This window comes from Pyrus communis, chromosome 7 (assembly GCF_041283825.1).
Source record: "Pyrus communis isolate YQ-2024b chromosome 7, ASM4128382v1, whole genome shotgun sequence".
NCBI classification, from domain to species: Eukaryota; Viridiplantae; Streptophyta; class Magnoliopsida; order Rosales; family Rosaceae; genus Pyrus; species Pyrus communis.
Genome location: NC_142571.1, coordinates 23,879,639 through 23,897,260, shown reverse-complemented (window position 1 = coordinate 23,897,260; position 17,622 = coordinate 23,879,639). Strand labels below are relative to the sequence as shown.

General features: G+C 37.8%; 4 protein-coding genes across 4 annotated transcripts; 1 reads left to right on the top strand and 3 right to left on the bottom strand.

Annotated features, from left to right (window-relative positions):
* Window positions 1-738: 738 nt before the first annotated feature.
* LOC137733317 (dirigent protein 24-like) lies at window positions 739-2,090 on the bottom strand. The gene has a single exon (XM_068472475.2). It carries the CDS (start codon window positions 2,032-2,034, stop codon window positions 865-867), a length of 1,170 nt encoding a protein of 389 aa, XP_068328576.1. The 5' UTR covers window positions 2,035-2,090; the 3' UTR covers window positions 739-864.
* A 1,064-nt stretch (window positions 2,091-3,154) lies between these two features.
* On the bottom strand, window positions 3,155-3,996 carry LOC137734423 (dirigent protein 9-like). The gene has a single exon (XM_068473697.2). It carries the CDS (start codon window positions 3,970-3,972, stop codon window positions 3,280-3,282), a length of 693 nt encoding a protein of 230 aa, XP_068329798.2. The 5' UTR covers window positions 3,973-3,996; the 3' UTR covers window positions 3,155-3,279.
* Window positions 3,997-5,841: 1,845 nt separating this feature from the next.
* On the top strand, window positions 5,842-10,737 carry LOC137734162 (spliceosome-associated protein 130 A). Its single transcript, XM_068473472.2, has 3 exons — window positions 5,842-8,992; window positions 9,500-9,991; window positions 10,101-10,737. The coding sequence occupies exons 1-3, from the start codon at window positions 5,987-5,989 to the stop codon at window positions 10,236-10,238; spliced, it is 3,636 nt and encodes a 1,211-aa protein (XP_068329573.1). The 5' UTR covers window positions 5,842-5,986; the 3' UTR covers window positions 10,239-10,737.
* A 1,828-nt stretch (window positions 10,738-12,565) lies between these two features.
* Window positions 12,566-15,864, bottom strand: LOC137734768 (caffeoylshikimate esterase). The gene is made up of 8 exons (XM_068474053.2): window positions 15,584-15,864; window positions 15,445-15,480; window positions 15,228-15,354; window positions 14,959-15,105; window positions 14,636-14,766; window positions 13,291-13,428; window positions 13,089-13,187; window positions 12,566-12,991 (listed from the first exon to the last, which is right to left on the bottom strand). The coding sequence occupies exons 1-8, from the start codon at window positions 15,584-15,586 to the stop codon at window positions 12,713-12,715; spliced, it is 960 nt and encodes a 319-aa protein (XP_068330154.1). The 5' UTR covers window positions 15,587-15,864; the 3' UTR covers window positions 12,566-12,712.
* Between the last annotated feature and the right edge of the window lie 1,758 nt (window positions 15,865-17,622).

Sequence of the window (17,622 nt, the reverse complement as noted above, 5' to 3'; positions counted from 1 at the left end):
TACATAGATACTGTTAGGCACCTGATTGGGTTGAGTGATGTATGTAATTTCTATGGACAAGTCTGCTTCCGTTCGCTATCTTGTTGAAAAATGCAGAAAAGCTGATCCATTTAAGGCAATCGTAAGTCGTCATTGCATAAAACTTTACTTTCTAAACCAGCACAATTTTGGCATTTCACTTTTAATTCAACTGGTGCAAATATTGGTAAGGAACAAATGTTACATATTGACAAGTTTTCACTGCCCTCAAGTCTGCATAAAAGGTCTAGCAAGTAGTAATATGGACTATGGTATATCTTGAACCTGTTTGATTGCTCGATAGATAATCTGATAAGCCATTGATTTTTTTTCTCCCCGCGTTTCAGAAAAGGGTAACCGACATGTTAACTAATCGATTAGACATTGGATTCTACGAAATCTGTCAAAAACATGAGTCTCCTACAAGTTGAAGGAATGGGCTACGAATATATTACGATATGAACTTGAATCAATCAACTGAGAAAATAATGGTGTCTATTGATTCAACCTTAGAAGTTTGCAAAGCAGAGAAAAAGTGATGATATAGAATCATAGATACTCTGCCTTAATAGTTGATTATTTTCTTTGGTTGAACAAAAAACAAATCTGTATCTGGGGTAGTCGTTTTGGCTAGAGCGGATATGCTTTCTCATTAGTTTAGATTAAATTAAAGTAGAATATCGCTCAAATAAAAGAACAAGAAACGAGTCTGATCAAACATTTTAATAACAAAGTTTTCATTTTTCATTCAATTAAAAGACACACATAGAAAATACATCAAATGCACATTGAAATTGTGAAGCATCTCACAACCCTAACTGGGAAATAAAAACATACCAACACTTTCTATTCAGAAAGGTAAACGCTGATCTGCATAATGGTATCCACCCCATCAGTCGTGTGCTGGTCCACCTGGTGCAGGCTCTCTATGGCGGCGTACCCGTTCGCATTCTCGTACTTCCCAGTCCCACCAATCACAGCAATGTGGGACACCGGAGACGCTGTACGGTGGACCCCAAAGAGGCTAATGGTGTCCTCCACATCATGTTCACCTGCGTGCAGCAACACAGTAAAAGCCATGGTGTGGCTGTTCCCGTCCAGCGAGCTAGCCATGTAAAAACCCTGTGCCTTGCCGAGCACGGCAGACCCAAGCTCGTGTCCTTCGGTCAGGTCGTCGTCGATCACGGTCACCGAGCCGAACATGAGCTTCTGGAGGGTGGCTCCGTTGGGGAGCTGGCCGGCAGTGACGAAGGGCTGGTTGCTGCCGCCGTTGACGATGTTGTTGTTGCCGCTGTTCTGGATGACCGTGCTGGATTGGGAGTTGGTCAGGCCACTGAGGCCGGCGATGTTGGGGATGTTGTTGTTGTTGTTGAGGAAGCCATTGATGTTGTTGTTGGTTAGGGGGGTTCCACCGCTGACGGGGAAGATGTTGTTGTTGGGTTTGGAGAATGCGGGGTTGAGGACTGTGTTGGCGATGAGGCCGGTCACCACTCTGACTGATGGGTGGGATCCTCCTAGGATGTCGTGCATGAAAAAGGACAAATGCGGGGTTTCCGTTCTGGCGGCCGCGGTGGGCCCGGTTAGCGATGTGGTGACAGGACCTGCCACGGGTGTGGTGACTGGAACGGCAGGTGTTGCTACGGGTGCCACATTAGCAACCGGTGTTGGCACTATGGCAGGTTCGTCGTGTGTCTCTGGTAGTGGTGAGTTAGCTTGTGGGACGGTTGTGACAGGAGGGACTACAGGAGGCACCACGTCAGCTTCTGGCGGGGCGTCAGTCTCAGGGATTGGTGCGTCAGCGTCGTCGACATTGTCATCGGCAGTTGGGGTGGCGGGGGTGATGATAGGGATATGGCCACTTGGCAGAGGGTTCGTGGTAGGGACAGTTGTCGGAAGAGGATTGGATGCTTCGGGTTGCACCTCGTCGATGATCCTAGCTGAGCCGGCAAATCCAAGGGTGATGGCTAGGAGCAAGATGTAGAGTGTGGCCTTGAGCGATTTGAGGGACTCTGCCATTTTTGGGTTGTGAGATTGTGAAGAAATGAAGGGTTTTGTATTGAATCTTTGACTTAAGTAAGTTGTGACTTGTGTCTGAGAAATGAAAAGATTTGTGTTGTTATTTATAGTTTGTATTGGAGTTGTAGGAAGAGATGGAGTTGGTGCACCCTTTTTTCTTAGCAGGATGTTTTTGGTTGAAAAACCAACTCCCTTCATCAAATGGAATTGGTGCCATTTTTTAGTAGTTAAGATGGTGCTGGTATATGTGCATATTAGGTGCTGCCCATCTCAGCCTGGAATTTTGATTTAACCTTTAGGAGATTTAACCTGAGGCAATTTTGAGTAAGTATAACCACATCACACCCAATTACTAAATAACTACTGTAACCACTTAACGTATAATTTCATGTCACAATGTACATGTGTATAATTTTATGTTACAATGTATCTGTGTCGTGAAGAGAATCTGCCCTACAATCGGAGATATATCTTTTTTATGACGGATGAGTAATAAATAAAAGAAGATATACTTCAAATGAAAAAACATACTTTCGAGTAAGGGGTCGGACATACTTGATCCTCTTCTATTTCAATTAATTGGGGTCAAATAACTCACCATTATTCCCAGTTTGAAGAGGAGAAATTAAAATGAAATGTGATAGATGTGGTAAAATTTGATGATTCCTTTGGGGACAAGGACCGCATCAAGTTCATTAGGGTACAACAATTGGTCAAGTTCTGTGAAGTGGAGTTATATTAACCCAGTTCTCTGTTCTTTCGATTTCTACAAAGCTGTTCGAAAATTGGAAAACTGGGGTCATTAGATTTAGTCCTCAGGTTGATCATACTTGAACAGAAAACTGCAGAAATCCATCGGTAGCATGTTTTCGTGTGACGTTTCGACATAATTGAACTTAAAAATAAGTTCAGTAATGATGGTTTCTAGCTATTATTCCAGATTTGTGTTTCAATCTGCTCCACCTTTTTCATCCACCAAAATGAAGTTTATAAATTATTCATTGGAAAAATAGTTGTATATTATCATCCTCTTCGTAATTTGGAATATAAAATCGTAATAAATCAGAAATCTACAATTATATAGTTCTTTTTAAAAAAGAAAAATGAAAATTAACTGCCCCTCAAGCAGGATCTTATACATAATAAGCCAGGCCGGCCTTAAGATTTTGGAGGCATATGCGGCAACGAGATAGTGGCCCTAAAACACATAATTTTGACGTTTCGACATAACAAGGTTTCGAGCTACTAGCTGAGGTAAATATTGAGCCTAAGAAGCTTGTTTTCTTCTTCCCAAATAGAATTAGACCCTGCATTATTTACTGCACTAACAGTTGCATAGCCATTTGCACCCTCATACTTCCCAATCCCACCAATGACAGCAACATGAGACCCGTCCCGCTCATCCACGTCCGTCCGGTGCACCCCAAAAAATCTTAACCCGTCCTTAAATCTGCTATTGGCGAAATGTGCAGCCATAGCCATCATGTGACTGCTCCCATCTTCAGAACTTGCAACAAAAATCCCTTGTGCTTTTCCAATGATTTGTGGACCAGAATACCCTGAGCTTTCAAAGATGTCCTCGTCAATCAGGGTTACAATCCCAAGTTCCAGTTCTTGGAGTGTAGCCCTTGCAGGAAAAAATAGTCCGACACCGGATAAATCTAGGGTTTGTGTGGCGGGGATTGTTTCAGGGAGGGGGACTCCTCCGTTGGGAGGAAGCAGGCCTATTGGTTTTGAGAAGGGAAGCTGGCTAGTCACTTTAGTGGTTGAAGGTTTGGACATGGATGATGAGGGGTGGGTTACATTGAGAACATTTCTCATTAGGAATGTGATTTTGTGGTGGTTGTGAGGGTGTGTTGGGGTTGAACTGCCGAGGCTTCGAGCGGCGGTGGACGGGTGGATCGTGGCGGTGGTGAGTAGGAGGATTAATAAGGACATGGCTAGGAAGGAAAGGTGCTTGGCCATTTTCATTCTACATATTATGTGTGTAGCTACTTCGTTTGTAGTTTATTTGTCATGCATACGAGGAAGAGGTGATGAGTGGATTTGGTTACATGGGGTGGTTGCATTGGTAATGGTTAGTTGTGGATCTTAATATATTCAGACAATTAAGACAAGCTCTTACTTTAACCTTCTTTAAGCAATTATGAACTAATCTATACTAAAAGGAGGAATTGAACCGAAATACAGTTGATTAAAGAGAAAAGCTCTTATTGCCAGAGCAATCCATCCTTTTGCGCTTACTAAACTTTTAAGTGCAATTATCATTTGTAACGAGTTTGTAATCACCTCTAGTGGCATGTTTACGTACCTGTAATCGGATCAATTTACGAAATTGGATTCCAATTACGGTATACATCTTTATTTACGTAATCTTGGAGAATCAAAATACATATGAGGTCCACACGCATTAAGGAATCCGACTCCTAATTTTGAAGGAATTGGACTCCCTACATGAAGGAGGTTCCTTGACACTTGAGGAATTCGGAATGGATTTCTTTTACCAATTATGCCCTCACTTGTTTCTTATTATACCAACATTGCCCTTTATTTGACACTCATTATGCCATCTTTTAATAAATAAATAAAACCTATTTATATATTTTTATATAGATGAATTTTATTATATAAATTTAATTAAGAATTTAATTAAATTAATTAGTATGAAAATATTTTATTTATGTAAGGGCAATATAGTAATCAACCTAGTTTTCATTTTGATTGAAGTGAATTAGTAAACAATTTATATAGACTTAGCATCATTCCTACTCCGATTCCAGGCAGCTTTAGTAAATAACTTCAACAGGAATCTGATTATGATTCCACCTCATTTCAATTCCTCTTCAATCCAATTCCTCATCAATTCAATTCCTCTCAATTTGATTAAGGATTGGTAAACGCGTCCTAGGTGTAGTGAGAAATTGGAGTAGGATTATCTCCTCTCCAAATTCTCCTCTTCCAATCCCCTCCTATTTGAACGATTACGATTAAGTCACGTCAACATTTAGTGTTGACTTTTTTTATAAAGAGAAAATGAGGAAAGTGAAAAAGGAGGGGATTGAAGATAAGGGTATTTGAATGGGAGAGAACTATACTCCGAGAAAATTAGTGGCCTACATAGCATCAATATGGTAATTTGTAAGTAAAATATGTTTATTGCGAGTATCTTGTAGGAAATGACACTGGATCGAAATAAACTATTACATGTTATCTTCGACGAGAGTACAAAATTTGGTGATTTGTAAGTAAAATATGTTCATTTCGAGTATCTTGTAGCAAAATGTTAGTTATTACTTGTTACTCATGATGAAAGAGTGCACAATTTGTCCTCAATTTTACTTCTAAAAAAAGAGGGATTTTTAACTAAAATAGTCAATGAGATTTGCATAACTCCTCATTTTGGTCATTGAGATTTGAAATCAAAATAATTGGTTCCTAAGTTTGTCCACAATCAATCATTTTAGCCATTGAGGTTAATTTTGTCATTTTGATCCTTATTTAACATAATTTTTTATCCAAGGACCAAAATGATTGATTGTGTACAAACTCAGGGACCAACTCTATTGATTTCAAATCTCAGAAATCAAAATGAAAAGTTATGTAAATCTCAATGACCATTTTAGCTAAAAAGCCAAAAAAGAGAGTTGCAATCGCTCTAATTACATTAATAGATTGGGCTAAAGTTGCTAACCAAATGAAACTACAAGGACTAAATTGAAACACAAAAATAACTTTGATGAAAGTGAAAATATCAATAAATAAGGGGACTATAGGTGCAATTAGGTTTATTTAATTATAACCACATCCCCGATTTCTAACGAAGTTTCAGCCTCTCTCTTACTTGAGTATTCAAAACCCTAAACGGGCCTAAACCTCGCGAGGTCCCAACACTCCCCACTTCACCGTCCTCCCAAAACCCTAGCTTTTTCCGGCAGCTCCAAATTTCCATGCCATGTACCTCTACAGCCTCACTCTCCAGCGCGCCACCGGCATAGTCTGCGCCATCAACGGCAACTTCTCCGGCGGCAAGGCCCAGGAGATCGTAGTCGCCCGCGGCAAAGTTCTCGACCTTCTCCGCCCCGACGAAAATGGTAAGATCCAGACTCTCCTCTCTGTTGAAATTTTCGGCGCAATTAGGTCGTTAGCTCAGTTTAGGCTCACTGGGTCTCAGAAGGACTATATTGTTGTCGGGTCCGATTCGGGTCGGATTGTGATTCTTGAGTATAATAAGGAGAAGAATGTGTTTGATAAGATTCACCAGGAGACTTTCGGGAAATCGGGTTGTCGGAGGATAGTTCCGGGTCAGTATTTGGCTATTGATCCTAAGGGTAGGGCTGTTATGGTTGGGGCATGTGAGAAGCAGAAGCTTGTTTACGTTTTGAATAGGGATACTTCTGCTAGGTTGACAATTTCGTCGCCCTTGGAGGCGCACAAGTCGCATACAATTGTGTATTCGATTTGTGGGGTTGATTGTGGGTTTGATAATCCCATGTTTGCTGCCATTGAGTTGGATTATGCGGAAGCTGATCAGGACTCTACTGGGCAGGCGGCGAACGAGGCGCAGAAGCATTTGACTTTCTATGAGCTTGATCTTGGGCTCAATCACGTATCGAGGAAGTGGTCGGATCAGGTTGATAATGGTGCAAATATGCTGGTCACGGTTCCTGGAGGTGGGGATGGTCCAAGCGGTGTATTGGTCTGTGCGGAAAATTTTGTGATTTATAAGAACCAGGATAAACCGGATCTCAGGGCTGTGATTCCTAGGCGTGTGGATTTGCCTGCAGAGCGTGGGGTTCTTATAGTTTCAGCAGCTATGCACAAGCAGAAGTCAATGTTCTTTTTTCTTTTGCAGACAGAGTATGGAGATATATTTAAGGTTACTCTGGATCATGATAACGATAAGGTCTCAGAATTAAAAATCAAGTATTTTGATACAATTCCAGTTACAACTTCAATGTGTGTGTTAAAATCTGGGTTTTTGTTTGCTGCGTCAGAGTTTGGGAATCACTCTTTGTACCAGTTCCAGGCAATAGGAGAAGAGCCTGACGTGGAGTCTTCATCAGCTACATTGATGGAAACGGAAGAAGGTTTCCAGCCTTTGTTTTTCCAGCCCAGAAAACTTAAGAACCTTGTTAGGATTGATCAAGTTGAGAGCTTGATGCCGATAATGGATATGAAGGTCAATAATCTATTTGAGGAAGAAACACCTCAAATATTTACACTTTGTGGGCGGGGTCCTCGTTCATCCCTCAGGATATTAAGACCTGGTTTAGCTATCAGTGAGATGGCTGTGTCAGAGCTTCCTGGTGTACCGAGTGCGGTCTGGACTGTGAAGAAGAATGTGTCCGATGAATTTGATGCATACATTGTGGTGTCATTTGCAAATGCTACTCTTGTGCTTTCAATTGGTGAGACAGTTGAAGAAGTTAGTGACAGTGGGTTTCTTGACACTACCCCATCACTTGCAGTTTCTTTGATAGGTGATGATTCTCTAATGCAAGTGCACCCAAATGGAATTAGGCATATTAGGGAAGATGGACGTATTAATGAATGGAGAACTCCTGGAAAGAGGACGATTGTAAAGGTTGGCTCTAATAGACTTCAAGTAGTTATTGCACTGAGCGGAGGAGAACTTATATATTTTGAGGTTGATATGACGGGTCAGTTAATGGAGGTGGAGAAGCATGAAATGTCTGGAGATGTAGCTTGTCTAGACATTTCCCCGGTACCTGAAGGGAGACAGAGATCTCGTTTCCTTGCAGTTGGTTCATATGACAGCGTCATTCGTATTTTGTCATTGGATCCTGATGACTGTATGCAAATTCTTAGTGTGCAAAGTCTTTCTGGAGTTCCAGAATCTCTCCTCTTTCTTGAGGTTCAGGCCTCAATTGGTGGGGAGGATGGTGCTGATCATCCTGCTAACCTTTTCCTTAATGCTGGCTTACGCTCCGGGATTTTATTCAGAACTGTGGTGGATATGGTCACAGGTCAGCTCTCTGATTCCCGTTCTCGATTCTTGGGACTAAGAGCACCAAAGCTATTTTCTATTAGTGTGAGAGGCAAGCATGCTATGCTTTGCTTGTCAAGTCGGCCCTGGCTTGGTTATATCCATCAAGGACATTTTCTCTTAACACCACTATCGTATGAGACCCTTGAATATGCTGCCTCATTTTCATCCGATCAATGTTCGGAAGGTGTAGTTTCTGTTGCTGGAAATGCTTTGAGGGTATTTACTATTGAAAGATTGGGAGAAACATTTAATGAAACTGTGATTCCACTGAGGTATACCCCTAGAAAGTTTATTGTTCAACTCAAACGAAAGCTTTTGGTAATTATTGAAAGTGATCAAGGAGCATTCACAGCAGAAGAGCGTGAAGCTGCAAAAAAGGAGTGTTTTGAGGCTGTGGGTTTAGGTGAAAATGGAAATGGTAATGTAGAGCAGATGGAAAATGGTGGCGATGAGGAGGATCCCTTATCTGATGAGCACTATGGGTATCCTAAGGCAGAGTCTGACAAGTGGGTGTCTTGCATTAGAGTTCTTGACCCCAAGACAGCAACCACAACATGTCTGCTGGAGCTTCAGGATAGCGAAGCTGCATTCAGTATTTGTACAGTGAATTTCCATGACAAGGAGTATGGTACACTTTTAGCTGTTGGCACAGCGAAAGGACTGCAGTTTTGGCCAAAAAAGAGTGTAACAGCAGGCTATATTCACATATATAGATTTATAGATGATGGCAAGTCCCTTGAACTTTTGCACAAGACACAAGTGGATGGTGTTCCTCTTGCCTTGTGCCAGTTTCAAGGAAGGTTACTAGCTGGGATTGGACCAGTGCTCAGACTCTATGATTTGGGGAAGAAAAGGTTGCTCAGGAAGTGTGAGAATAAGCTGTTTCCCAGCACAATTGTATCAATCCAGACCTATCGCGATCGGATTTATGTAGGTGACATTCAAGAGGTATGTCTTCGTTCATCTATTTGTTATTTGATTGGGCCTCCTGGCTCCTGTTCTGTGGTATCTTCCCACGCTTACATTGTTTTTCTTTGGTACACTGATATCCTGTTGTTCATTTAAAATACCAAGTTTTTTGACCTTGGATTATATAGGCCAAATAAGTAGATACATGCTTGGTTTTTTATTTTTTGGTTAAGGCATTCTTCTGGAAGGGTCAAATAGTTGAAATTTAGACTAGAATATCTCCTCGTACAAATTGCAATGACATGTCATATATAGTGTCCTGATGTATATTGGGTTCGTAGTTACTGTAATATGTAATGCATCCATTGCGTAGTATTTATTCTGTAGTTATATCCCAATATCAGCTTTCTGCATACTGGATGTGAGGTGCTTTTTTGTGTGGTGGATTTCTGTTTGAAGTACATGTTCTTGTTCTTCTTGCTTGCCGTTCTTTGTTCACTATAAGGGGACTAACTATATTTCCTATGGTGTTAATTTCTTTGGCAGTCATTCCACTACTGCAAGTATAGGCGGGATGAGAATCAGTTGTACATCTTTGCTGATGATTGTGTACCAAGATGGCTTACAGCATCCTTCCATATAGATTTTGACACCATGGCAGGTGCGGACAAGTTTGGGAATGTCTATTTTGTGCGGTTACCACAGGATGTTTCAGATGAGATAGAAGAAGATCCAACGGGTGGGAGGATAAAATGGGAGCAGGGAAGGTTGAATGGCGCTCCCAACAAAGTAGAGGAGATAGTGCAGTATCATGTTGGTGATGTCGTCAGCTGCTTGCAGAAGGCATCTCTAATTCCAGGTGGTGGGGAGTGCATCATCTATGGAACAGTGATGGGTAGCTTGGGTTCATTACTTGCGTTCACCTCCCGTGATGACGTTGACTTCTTTTCTCACTTGGAGATGTATATGAGGCAGGAGCATCCACCTTTGTGTGGTAGAGATCACATGGCTTATAGATCAGCATATTTCCCAGTCAAGGTAATTCAACTGTAAAATATAGGTTTATTTTTTCTTTCTATTTTATTGTTCTTTGTTTTTTAATACGACCAGGTTACAAAGCTTAAAATTTCTGTTACTAATTTTTCAGGATGTGATTGATGGAGATCTGTGTGAGCAGTTCCCAACATTGCCCATGGATCTGCAGAGAAAAATTGCGGATGAGTTGGATAGAACTCCTGGAGAGATACTGAAGAAACTCGAGGAAATTCGAAACAAGATCATTTAAGAACAAGCTCAAAAGTTCCTTCCTGGTTTTACCACACCATTTGGTTTTAGCATGCATTCATCTCATAACATCACTGTGTTGGTCAAAAGGTTGGAAGTGGATGAATACACGATACAACTTAGAATTTTGTTCATCTGTAGTTTATCGCAGTGTCATTTTGCTGGGATCGATGATGACTGTAGTTACACTAACAGGGCAAGCATGCTTGCGATTTTCTTTTCCTGACATTGCTGGAGTGAGCGAATGTTTCTGTTTCGATAAAATTGAGACGCAGATGGTTGAGACTTGAGACTAAATCGAAGTGTATCGGAAGAAGCAGCATGCATCTTTGCACCTTTTAGACCGCGTTACCTGTTGTTGTAATTAGTAATTATAGATTAATGTTTCCCCCTTTTTGTGGTTCATCCTCTGTTGAACAATGTTAGCAAGATATGTATTTTTCTTTGTAACCCTCTATGAAATCTTGCACTGAATTATGTATGGTTGTATTTTTTTTTTCTTTTTCTGTTTGCTCCATATGTTTATGGTGTTGGAATTCATCTAGTCTATTTGCATCGCTGAAAAGTCATGTTTACTTGCATGGAATTAGAATTCAAGAGTCATCCCTTGGGTTTACTAAATCATGGGTGTTGAGATAATTTCATTACTTTTTATTTTCATATCAATAAAATTTGAGGTGTGATATCCACACATCTTTTTTTACTTTTTCCACACCTTTTTAGTTTTCGACTATCAGATCGGATGAATTGAAGAAGATCAACGAACATAAATTAACAAGAGGTGTGTAAGAAGCAAAAAAAAATGTCTGGATAACACACCCCTAAAATTTTATGGTACTGTTGAGGTTTAAAAAAAAACGTAGAAATAGAAAGTGAAATGTGTTTACTTACCGTAAATGGAAACGAAAGAATCAAAGAACTTAGATATAAGAGCAAGGAGCAAGGGGAATCGAATCAATTGTGACTTGATTGTTTATTTTTAGGTGTTTAATTATGAATTTCAAGATAAAATGTACACCTTTTTTTTATTCTATGTGATGTGTTAGTAAACACAGAAAAAAAGTGAAATGATTCTCATACTTATATTTTACAGTCATTTTTACCTTCTATACATCATCTGTTAATTACTGTCAATTGATCTATTTCAATTCATTTGATCTGAATGCCGAAAATTAATAGAGATGTATAATATGTAAAAAAGAGTGAATAGCATCACCTATTAAAAAACAAAAACCTAGCCCCTATCTCCCTTTTCTCTCTTGCACAGAGTAAGTCACCAACTAGTCTTCAGCGTTGCCGACTCCTTCCTTGGGTTGGGGTTGGCTGGCAACCCCTTTCCCCTCTTCTCTTTTTCTTTTATTTTAATTATGCCTGTGCACTTTCGTAGTTTTCCTAGCGTTCTTCACTAATTTCGACATTCTTCGCTGTATTTCAGTGTTTATTACCATCTTTTATATCTTGACAAACCCAATTCCCAGCCTTCAACCCCCACCCCGCAAACATTCATCATCTTCCATCTTGATCATTTCCTCCTTCCCACTTGCCATCCCTCCCACAACCTCTGTTCAAAGCCAAGAGCAACGTACTTGGTTTGGTCAGCATAGCTCAGCCCTCAGTTCACGTCTCTGCACCCAACCGGCATGCCATAAATTCGGGGCCAAGCGAGCTGTAGTTTTGCCCAAAGAGAGGGTGTTTTAGATGCCCCTTTAGCCCCATCCCCTTCCCTTTTGTTTTGGTTTTGGTTCCACTTGCAGGGGCTTGTTTTGGTGGCGAATTTTGGTTGGGGGTTTTCTTTGTTGCTGGTTGTTTTGTGGTGCGATTCCTTAGTTGAATTCAACGCGGAGTTGGTTTTCTTCGGGTGATTACTTCTGTGGTCGTTGGCAAGGTGATGACATCGGTGGCGATCAACATTTGCTAGTTGCGGCTCTGGGTTTTTGTTATGTCTGCTTTTTGGTTGAATGGGCTTTGGCTATCTCCACTTTATTGGGCTAGTTTGTTGTATTTGTACTGAGCCTTTCTCATTCAATGAATTTGCTTGTTCTTTGTCCAAAAAAAAAAAAAAAAAAAAAAAATTAATGAAAAGGGTTTGAAAACTTTGAGTTTTAATATAAATGTGTTGTAAGTGAATAGTACCAGGAGTGACTTTTTAGAGTAAAAATGTTATTTTTCGTTAAAATGAACAGTACATTAAGTGTTTTGTTAAAACTTCAAAAAAAAAAAAAAAAAAAAAAAAAAAAGAAGAAGGTACCACCTATTTAGTAAACGTTTGTAACTCACCAAATGGTTACCATTTATGTTCTCTGCAATTAAACTTATATGCGTACGGAGTTGAAGGCTTGAAGCTACTTTTGTCATAACTTTTGTTTCTTCTGTATAATGAATATTACAACTGAAGCGTATTTGAATTTTACAAAAAAAACAGACAATTAACTAATAATATCCAGCCATCTCCTCCCTTGCATCTGTCTCGTTGATTTACTTTTTTACTTGGGGTAAATCGTCGTTTTCACGTTTTAACTCTCCTTCCAGCCTTGCATTTCCAAAATAACTCCTCTCATCCAACCAACTGATTATATCAGAAAAAACAACCTCAATGTTTTCAGGTGTTTCTCCATAGAGCAGTCCATGCCACATATCCGGGTACATCTTCAACGTCTTGTCATGGCTGGAGGCTACCTCATGGAGCTGTTTGCTGACGGATTTATCGGTAACCTTATCGTCTTCGCCATGGAGAACTATGAACGGCAACGTGACCTAATCAAAGTAGACAAGAACAAAAAACAAATTATTATACGTAACGTAAGGTCATGTATATCAGTAATGCCAAAGAAATTACACTTTGGTGCTGTACCTCGTCGAGTCTCTGTTCAAGATCCGAACTGACCCTCAAAAGTTCGTAGCCGGTTTGGAGACGAGGCCGGCCTTTATAGCAGTACGGGTTTTCTCTAACCTGTGATTAGGTTAGAATTATTAGCAATGGCCTGCATTTTTAATTTGGTTGATATATATTTGAAAAAATATATTATATATAAAAAATTATAATATACAAGTACCTGTTTTCTTATTTCGGGCATTTTGAAAGCGACATCAATAATATCATTTGTTGGGATTATTTTCCAGGTCGGAATGAACTTGCAGAGCTTTGTCAAAGCAGTGATCACTAATGGGGATGGCCTCAGCTCATCTGCAATCTGTAAATAAAATGGTTTTATAAGAGAAAACCAGAAAACGTCTCAGTTTAACTTTCATGATTTGGAGTTGAATGTAAAGTCCACTAACTAAATTATATTAATTATTAGTTTTAAAATAATGAGATTTTGAAAGTGAAAGACCGCCACACATTTTCCGTATGGACGGAGATAAAATAGAATAATACATATTTCTCCATTTCAAGGAAAGGGTTTAATTTCTAAATGATTTCAAAGGAAAAAACAAAAGTAGTTTGGAAAGGTGTGTGGATTCGAAAATTTGGGATGAGGTGGAGGTGCTACTACTTATTATAAATAGACAAAAGTAAGAGAGATAATACTTGTTAATGATAGGAGTGAAACAGATGCAATATATCACATTGTTTATTTTCGTAACTATAACACAAAAAGAGAGGAAGAAAAGGGATATTGGTGTTACTGTATTCACTCTTTTCTTTTGTGTGTGTTGTGATCATACACATAATGCTCCTTGTATAGAGTTATAACCGTGAATAATCATGAAAAATGAAATGAGTGCATTTTGAAAAATATCATACAACAACAATGCTACTATTTTTAAGTTTTCCCCACTTTTCATTTTTGGTTAAAATATGTAAGCATTCATTCCCACAACTTTTACAACACTACTAATATGTTTAATTATTCAGAATAATAAGGTCGGAAAGGCTCCTACTAATTTTTCGCTTTGCCTTTCTTGCAACAAAAAACAAAATAGTTTTCATCTAAAATATTTTACTTTAATAAGAGAATACGTTACAATGAGAAAATCCGTCGAGGATTAAAAAACCATACATATCAAACACTAACTAAGAAATAATGCTAAGAAAGTTGGATGTAAGCTCAGTTAAAATTGTGTTTTGTAATTAAAAAAAAAATGTTGAACAGAAATGTCATATGCTAAAATAGCACCCGATAAAGAAGAAGGCTTATCTAGATTGGTAAGGTTAAACACTATTTTCCTGGACTGATTCAAAGGGCTTCAAACCACAGAGATTTGGTCAACAAATTAATTTTAAAATAATAAAAATTTAAGAAAAGGTGTAATCATTTTGTTGGTGTCCAAATTCAATTTTTGCATAGGAACAAAATAAAGATTATAAAAAGAAATAAACCTACCAGAAACCGGTGCTGAAAAAACTCCAATGAGAGAAGTCCATAAAGAACGCGGAAACAAATTAGAAGCAAATACCTTACACATGGGCGCAACCAAAACCGCACCATCCCAAAACTCGGGCTTTTTCCTGTGCACCAGCAGAGCCACAGTTCCTCCCATTGACTCTCCCATTAGATACCTCATCTTTCCCTTGTTCTCTTTGCTCTCTGAATTTTCATCACAAATTAAAACCAATGACAAAAAAAGGGCACAAAAAGGAGTTGAAATTCTCTGTACATAATGTTAGTTAACATGTTATGTACTAATTTTATTGGCAAACAATCTATGATTTAAATAAATAAAGGTCATGTGCAGAGAAGAACTCTGAATTAGAGAGACAAGATTGCAAAAAATCTAACCACATATGTTTGTGAAGTGGTTGGTACAGTCATCCACCACATCATCAAAACTCTTCACGTAACCTTGTAGGCCTGCTGATTTTCCATGACCGTCATAGTCTATTCCATATATGGCAAAGCCTGCTTTGGCTAGCCTGATTGCGGTGCCTGATCAAAGTGGACAATTTTGAAACCTGTTAATTTTCAGGAGTACATATATAATATACATATGTTTTCTTTTGTGTATTTTTAGAGTTATAATTTGATGGGGAAAAAAGTTTGACACCGACTATTCATGGTGATGCTGCATTCCATGCCGTATCCATGGCAGATGAAAATTAATGCTTTGGGTTTGGTGTTATTCGGGAGCCATCTGCATGTGAAAAGCTTCATGCCTCTAGAATTTAAGATGTACTCCTGCAAATATATAAAAATTAATTAGAACTAAACACACAGAAAAGTATTTTCTAAAATAAGATCAAAACCCAATAGAGAACTAGGTCTGACCTCTTCATATTTGACACCATCCAATATGTCAGAGGCCTGCAGAAATCCAACAATTATAAGAAAACCAATACACAAAGAGATGAACGATGAGAGAGAATGGGAGAGGGAGAGGGGGAGAGAGAGAGAGAGAGAAACGAACCATGATGTGTAGAGTGCTTCAAATATTGGAAGAATCTGAGGTTTTTCTGGAAGACTGCTAATAGTATGATCAGTGAGAGAAAAATACGCAAAAATCAGATGGAATTTAACAAATTAGAATTTAGAGTGGACAGTATTAGGGACTTGAGGTTGTATAAAAGTAGAAACCAATGTATACATGTGTATAAATAGGCCTGCTTTGGAGTGATATATGGTCAACTTGGAATCCTACGTATATTTGGACTTTTGATAAGGTTGAGATAAAAATTATGAAGTGGAAAATAGAAGAAGAATAATGGATGTAGGTCGTGACTGTTATAGCTCAAACAAAAAAATAAATAAAAGATAATGCTTGTGTTTTTGTATGGAAACTTACTTGTCCATTTACTTATGATTGACGAACATTTACCATCTGAACATCATAATCATAATCGTTCATTCTCTTTATCATCATTTAAAGATCATATATGCAAAAAATTATTCAATTTAGAGATCTTTTAGCCATCATTCATATGCATAAAACAAATAAATGGTTCACCATGAGGATGTTACTTGTTTTCAAAACTGTTGATTGGTTTCACACGTATGGATGACTAAACGATCTCCAAATTGAATGTTTTTTTGCAGATATGATCTTAGATGAAAATAAAAAGAATGAACGATTTCGATTATGATGTTTGAACGGTAAAAGTTCATTAATTTAAGTGGAGGATAAGTAAGTACCCCGTGAGGAGACACAAGCATTATTCATAAATACATAACCGAAATATCATTAGCAAACTAATAAACGCTTGTTGCTAGTTATACACACAAAATTGACTACTAATACAGCTATAAACGCTTGTTGCTATCTAGAGACGCAAAACTGACTAGTAATATAGGTACAGATGCTTGTTGCTATTTAGATGCACAAAATTAGTCACTAATATAGTTGAAATTCACATCCAATAGTATGTCAATAAGTGTTTCAAGTTTATGTATCCAAATAATTTTTTATTTTAAATTAATTGATTCAACTTAATACACACTACAGTTGTAAAGCTGTTATTTTAATATGGGATCTTTTGATATAGGCGCCTCAGTTTTGAATTTTCTAGATCAAACATCCATGTATTTTAGTGATTTGATTAAACTTTTTTTTGTCACAATTTTGGTGCTATATGGACATTGTGTTGTAACAAATTTCCTATAATCTAGCCTTTTGATTACACTCTCCTCCATTATAGATAATTGTCAAAAAAAAAAAAATTGGTTAGATTCAAAATTATTTTCACAATAATGCTACAATTTAGCAATAATTATCTATGATTTAAGATATTTTCTTTCCAAAATAGTTTAAAATATTTTTAAATCCCCCAAAATCAAACATACCAAAATAATTTTTTTCTTTTAGTACGTTAAAAGAAAAGGATTGAGAATAATATAAAAGTACCAATACACAATGTGTACAAAATAAAACGTACCAAAATAAAAATAATGTACCAATATTAACAATATGTATCAAATCAAACGTACCAAAATTACAAATAAACGTACCAATTAATGATTTTTGTAAATTCAAACGTACCCACATATATTATATACGTAATGTATTGTACCTAATAATAATTTGTCAACAACTATACTTAAAAAAAAAAACAGCAAAAAAAAAAATATATATAATTTCACAAAAAAATTGAAAAAATTACACGGAGCTTTTATATTGATCACCAACTATTTGAAAAAGAAAAAAACCATTTGGAAAAAAGAAATAATATTAAATGTTTGCATAACAAAAAAAAAATGATCGAAAAAATATATTTGGAAGAAGAGAAAATATAGTTTAATTAATAATAACTCCACTAAATAAGGAAAAATGCATTATGCAGATAAAATGATAAATTCAAAAATTATTTTAATTTAAAAAATAGAGGTGACTATTTGTCAAAGTCCTTTAATCAAATTTTTAAAAAGGCACAGATGTTTAATATAGCATATAGATCCAAGTTCCAACCCAATTGGAAAAAGACTTTTAATTGCTTTGCTTAAACCTAGGATATG

Excerpts from the sequence above, each read along its gene's own strand:
- LOC137733317 (XM_068472475.2), bottom strand. The coding sequence starts at position 2,034 with ATGGCAGAGTCCCTCAAATCGCTCAAGGCCACACTCTACATCTTGCTC.
- LOC137734423 (XM_068473697.2), bottom strand. The coding sequence starts at position 3,972 with ATGTCCTTATTAATCCTCCTACTCACCACCGCCACGATCCACCCGTCC.
- LOC137734162 (XM_068473472.2), top strand. The coding sequence starts at position 5,987 with ATGTACCTCTACAGCCTCACTCTCCAGCGCGCCACCGGCATAGTCTGC. Across the intron at positions 8,993-9,499 it reads ATGTAGGTGACATTCAAGAG|TCATTCCACTACTGCAAGTA; the intron begins GTATGTCTTCGT and ends TTTCTTTGGCAG. Across the intron at positions 9,992-10,100 it reads CAGCATATTTCCCAGTCAAG|GATGTGATTGATGGAGATCT; the intron begins GTAATTCAACTG and ends CTAATTTTTCAG.
- LOC137734768 (XM_068474053.2), bottom strand. Across the intron at positions 13,429-14,635 it reads TGGTTGCGCCCATGTGTAAG|ATTGCAGATGAGCTGAGGCC; the intron begins GTATTTGCTTCT and ends TTTTATTTACAG. Across the intron at positions 13,188-13,290 it reads TGCCCGAAATAAGAAAACAG|GTTAGAGAAAACCCGTACTG; the intron begins GTACTTGTATAT and ends ACCTAATCACAG.